The sequence below is a fragment of the Hemibagrus wyckioides genome, linkage group LG24, assembly GCF_019097595.1.
Source record: "Hemibagrus wyckioides isolate EC202008001 linkage group LG24, SWU_Hwy_1.0, whole genome shotgun sequence".
In the NCBI taxonomy this organism is placed as follows: domain Eukaryota; kingdom Metazoa; phylum Chordata; class Actinopteri; order Siluriformes; family Bagridae; genus Hemibagrus; species Hemibagrus wyckioides.
Window position 1 is genome coordinate 20,383,977 of NC_080733.1, and position 5,979 is coordinate 20,389,955.

Consider the following 5,979-nt stretch of genomic DNA (forward strand, 5'->3'; position numbering starts at 1 on the left):
GCCGACGCCCCTTCAGGAGACGCCATCCCCCCACACCTCACCATCCCCCCACACCTCACCATCCCCCCACACCTCACCATCCCCCCACACCTCACCATCCCCCCACATCTCACCATCCCCCCACACCTCACCATCTCCCCACACCTCACCATCCCCCCACACCTCACCATCCCCCCACACCTCACCATCCCCCCACACCTCCCCCTCCTCCCACATCTCACCATCTCCCCACACCTCACCATCTCCCCACACCTCACCATCCCCCCACATCTCACCATCCCCCCACATCTCACCATCCCCCCACATCTCACCATCCCCCCACATCTCACCATCCCCCCACATCTCACCATCTCCCCACATCTCACCATCCCCCCACACCTCACCATCCCCCCACATCTCACCATCCCCCCACACCTCCCCCTCCTCCCACATCTCACCATCTCCCCACACCTCACCATCTCCCCACACCTCACCATCCCCCCACATCTCACCATCCCCCCACATCTCACCATCTCCCCACATCTCACCATCCCCCCACATCTCACCATCCCCCCACACCTCACCATCCCCCCACATCTCACCATCCCCCCACATCTCACCATCCCCCCACACCTCACCATCCCCCCACACCTCACCCTCTCCCCACACCTCACCCTCTCCCCACACCTCACCCTCTCCCCACACCTCACCATCCCCCCACACCTCACCATCCCCCCACATCTCACCATCCCCCCACATCTCACCATCCCCCCACACCTCACCATCCCCCCACATCTCACCCTCTCCCCACACCTCACCCTCTCCCCACACCTCCCCCTCCTCCCACACCTCTCCATCTTCCACACCTCACCCTCTCCCCACACCTCCCCCTCCTCCCACACCTCTCCACCTTCCACACCTCACCCTCTCCCCACACCTCACCATCCCCCCACACCTCACCATCTCCCCACATCTCACCATCCCCCCACATCTCACCCTCTCCCCACACCTCACCCTCTCCCCACTCCTCCACCTCCTCCCACACCTCTCCATCTTCCACACCTCACCCTCTCCCCACACCTCCCCCTCCTCCCACACCTCTCCATCTTCCACACCTCACCATCTCCCCACACCTCACCATCCCCCCACACCTCACCATCCCCCCACACCTCACCATCCCCCCACATCTCACCATCCCCCCACATCTCAGCATCCCCCCACACCTCACCATCCCCCCACACTTCACCATCCCCCCACACCTCACCATCTCCCCACACCTCACCATCCCCCCACATCTCACCATCTCCCCACACCTCACCATCCCCCCACACCTCCCCCTCCTCCCACATCTCACCATCTCCCCACACCTCACCATCTCCCCACACCTCACCATCCCCCCACATCTCACCATCCCCCCACATCTCACCATCCCCCCACATCTCACCATCCCCCCACATCTCACCATCCCCCCACATCTCACCCTCTCCCCACACCTCACCATCCCCCCACACCTCCCCCTCCTCCCACACCTCTCCATCTTCCACACCTCACCATCTCCCCACATCTCACCATCCCCCCACATCTCACCCTCTCCCCACACCTCACCCTCTCCCCACTCCTCCCCCTCCTCCCACACCTCTCCATCTTCCACACCTCACCCTCTCCCCACACCTCCCCCTCCTCCCACACCTCTCCATCTTCCACACCTCACCCTCTCCCCACACCTCTCCCTCTTCCACACCTCACCCTCTCCCCACCCCTCACCATCTCCCACCCCTCACCATCCCCCCACACCTCACCCTCTCCCCACACCTCACCCTCTCCCCACACCTCCCCCTCCTCCCACACCTCTCCATCTTCCACACCTCACCCTCCTCCCACACCTCTCCATCTTCCACACCTCACCATCTCCCCACACCTCACCATCCCCCCACACCTCACCCTCCCCCCACACCTCACCATCCCCCCACACCTCACCCTCTCCCCACACCTCACCCTCTCCCCACACCTCACCATCTCCCACACCTCACCATCTCCCACACCTCACCCTCCTCCCACACCTCTCCATCTTCCACACCTCACCACCTCCCCACACCTCACCCTCCTCCCACACCTCACCAGAGAGAGAAACAAGGATAGGAAGCAGCAGTTGAAAATAACACTGATGTGAGGAGGTCAGTGGAGAATCTGGACAGAGGGAGGAACAGGAAGTAGGTAAAGAAAAGAGGAACAGGAGAGGAAATACACAGAGAAGTCTCTTTATATGTGAAAGGGTTCATAAAGGAAAAGTGAGAATCTTTACTGAGGAAGAAAAATCCACTGTGAAGAAAACTGTAAAGAGAGAAGGATGAAAAGAAGACAAGCTGGAGAAAAGAAAGAAAAGAGCATGAAAAAGATCAGGAGGAAACGTGAGCAAGTGAACGGAGAAAGAAACAAAGAGGAAAATAAAGGAGTGAATGTAAAGATTCTGTCGCCATCTGGTGGAAACATGAGGAATTACACCGATAGTTTATTATAAATACAGTCAACATTCTACTGTGTGTGTGTGTGTATGTGTGTATGAGAGCGTGTGTGTGTGTGACTAAAACATAAACCTCTCATTACTTCTGTAAAACTGATGGAGTTTCTCTCTGTGACTAGACGATGGATTAATAACCACTCCATTAAAATACTGACCATATACTCACAGAATAGAGAACAACAATGTGTGGCGGGAAACACACACACACACACACACACACACACTGTTAACTTGTAAACGTGTGAAGAGTAACTGATGCACTCAGTAACTGGTGGACTCAGAGCTTTGGTTCCTCTTGTTGCTCTCAGGAACATCAGCATGCTGAAGCCTTCATGAGCAGGAAGCAGAGACCAGTGTGCAAGAGTGTGTAGGAGTGTGTTTACACTCTAACTGTCGTGTTCACTCATTTCATTTCTAAATAAATCTCAGAGGCTCCACAGGAGGTCTTTCATCATCCTAAGCTCCAAAAAACTGTTGTTATTTCATCTGCACTTTGTCCGGGGTCACTGCAGCCAGTCATTTGGTCAGTAGGTTTTACCCCAGATGACCTTCCTGAGCTTCATTAAGTAACTTTGTAAAATAAATAAATGAATGAATGAATGAATAGATGAATAGATGAATAAATAGAATTAAAATAAAATCATTTGTTTTTTCTCCTGTGTGGAGGTTCAGCTGATGTCAGGCCTGTGAACACTGACCACATTCTGCAACTGTGTGTGTGTGTGTTACAGTAGGTGTTGCTGTGTCAGTGTTTTGTTTCCAGTTAAATAGTAAAATTCCGTCTTTGCTCGCTTCACACGCCTCGGACCCAGACGATGAAGCGAGAATCTAACAGACAGGTAAATGAACTCAGGAACATCTTTACACTTCACAATCAAACAGCCTGTGTGTGTGTGTGTGTGTGTGTGTGTGTGCGCGTTAGATGTAAATATTTCCATATTGAAATACTTTATGATTAATGTACACTTTTTAAATATAAATAAATATTAAGTATATATAAGTATAACTTATTTTACAAATAACTCTTTTATTAGTTATTAAAATCTTTTTTTACACAAAATATCAGAATTAAATCACTTTAATTGAATATTAAATCTTTATCCTAATTTCTGTTGCTCTCTCAAGACTCTAGTTTGTTTTTAAAAACTTTTTTTTTTTTACACAAAATCGCAAATAAAATAAATATAAATAAAAGAACTAATTTATTATAAACCCCAATAAAAAATCCTCAGCATTTTAATCTTAATGGTATTTAGAAAACAATAAAATTTCATTATATAATTTAGAAAATAATAATAATTTAAATTCAAAAATAATTAATTTATTTTATTTAATTTTTTATCCTAAAGCTGTGGTTCAGTTAAGTGAGTCTAGTTTTTGGTTCAGATTCAGAACTTTATTTCATCTGTAAAATATTTTGTTCCTATTTTATTGCATTAAAAATATCTCTGAAACCAAACGATTAGCCACAGGAGCGCGCGCACGTCCGTCAGAGTGGACGCTAACGCTGCACACGCATCATTAACACCTGAACGCTGAACTGGATCTGTTACGGTTCTGATCAGAATATATTTCTGTTTCATTCCTGCTTCATTCATCTGATTTATTTATTTATTTATATTTGCATCTCTAATATACGTCATTTTAATCATTTACCCTGATTAAAATTCTGACAGACAAACAAACACATCTCTCTCTCTCTCTCTCTATGTATCTCTGTCTCTGTCCCTCTCTCTCTCTCTCTCGCTCTCTCTCTGTATCTCTGTCCCTCTCTCTGCAGATGGTGATGTTTTCCCTCGTTCTGCTCCTCATCTCCCTCTCGGTGACCTCCTGCTGTCGAGTTGCTCCGGTCACTGAATGTCATAAGTTTTCCTTCGTTCCAGGTCACAACCTGGTGGGCGAGGGCTTCGACATCGTGCGCATGAAAACCACGGGTGCGTTTGTGGTCAACATGAAGGAGGACACCACAAGTGGTGAGTATGGGAACTGCACCGTCTGCACCAACTCTCTGCTGGAACGAGAGCAGAAGCTTCCGTCCGCCCTCACCGACTGGCGCGTGAAGGTCAACTGCAAACGCAGCCTCAGCGCCCGGGTGTTCGAGTCCACCAGCTCCGTGCTGAAGCACAGCACCAGTTCAGCCAGCGTGGGTTGGAAGGTGGGTCTCGGACTGCCCATGGTGGCCGGCGTAGCGGTTGGAGGAACACACTCCAAATCCTCCACCTTTGCACGTTCCAAAGCCTCCCAGGACAAGTTTTTCTTCACCAACCATGAGTTCTCCTGCAGCTACTACACGTAAGTGTGTGTGTGTGTGTGTGCAGGTCGTGATGGAAGACAGAAAATGGAAGATGGAGTGTAGTTCTTCTCTCTTAATGTTCCTCCTGCTCTCAGCCTCAGCTGCTGTGTGAAAGGGAATTCTATATGGTGTGTGTGTGAAGACATTTACATTAATACATCCCCCTGTCTGCAGTGGAACAGAGATCTACAGATGATTCAGTAGTGTGTGTAACAGAGGAGCAGTATTGTCGTGAGGATTTTTCAGATCTTGTATTTATTCAGTGTTTCTGCAGAAGCTCTAGAGTTAAAGTGCTGATGGTGCAGTCTGGTGGTTTCACACACTCTCACTTTAAAATGTGTGTTCAGCAGCTCAGGGCTGGACGTGGTCACTTTCTCACTCCAGTGTGAAGAGCTGACTCAGGCCGAGTACAGAGTACAGCATGCAGCCACATTCTTACTTCTGAACAACATCAGACACAACATCAGACACAACAACTAACAAAACAGACACAACAACAGATCTTTCTCTCTCTCTCTCTCTCTCTCTCTCTCTTTCAGTCTCAGAGTGAAGATCCAACCTCCTTTGACCAAAGAGTTCCTGCAGGCAGTGAAATCTCTCCCAGTGTCCTATAACAGTCAGTCTGAGTCGGCATATCATCACTTTCTCTCCATCTACGGCACTCACTACCTGCGTCAGGTGAGACTGGGTGGTCGTGTGCAGACCACCACCGCCGTGCGCACGTGCCAAGTGGCCATGAAGGGTCTCTCAGTGCGGGACGTCAGTAACTGTCTCTCTGCCGAGGCGTCAGCTGTGATCCAGGGCGTGGAGGTTAAAGGCCAGACGAGTTACTGCAAGAGCAAGAGCAATCAACTTGAGAAGAAAAACAGCTTCAGCGCCTTCTTCTCGGATCGTGTCACTGAGGTTTTTGGCGGCAACGGAGGCAGTGCGGATCTCCTGTTCTCCCCGAATAAACAGCACGGATACGACGCGTGGATGAAGACGCTGCGGACCATCCCCGGAGTGGTGTCCTACATGCTGACGCCGCTGCACATACTCGTGAAGAGCGACTCGGCCAGGCGCAAAGGTCTGCAGAAAGCCATCAGCCAGTACGTGATGAAGAACGCCATGTCCTCATCCTGCTCCTCCAAGTGTAAAGTCGGACACCGTAGTCCTGAATGTGCGTGCAAATGCAGCGGGCATCAGA

The 5,979-nt window shown here is 50.2% G+C and overlaps 1 protein-coding gene across 2 annotated transcripts in view; it reads left to right on the forward strand.

The window, feature by feature from the left end:
- The first annotated feature begins 2,037 nt into the window (after nucleotides 1-2,037).
- prf1.3 (perforin 1.3) overlaps nucleotides 2,038-5,979 on the forward strand; it is a 5,738-nt gene continuing 1,796 nt past the window's right edge. The window contains exons 1-3 of one of the 2 annotated variants that reach the window (XM_058378293.1): nucleotides 2,038-3,339; nucleotides 4,281-4,792; nucleotides 5,333-5,979. The exon at nucleotides 5,333-5,979 is cut by the window's right edge and continues 223 nt beyond it. In XM_058378293.1, the coding sequence (XP_058234276.1) occupies nucleotides 3,316-3,339; nucleotides 4,281-4,792; nucleotides 5,333-5,979 (1,183 nt within the window). In that variant the 5' untranslated portion in view covers nucleotides 2,038-3,315. The remainder of the gene's footprint in view (nucleotides 3,340-4,280; nucleotides 4,793-5,332) is intronic. The other variant, XM_058378294.1, reaches the window with a different exon arrangement.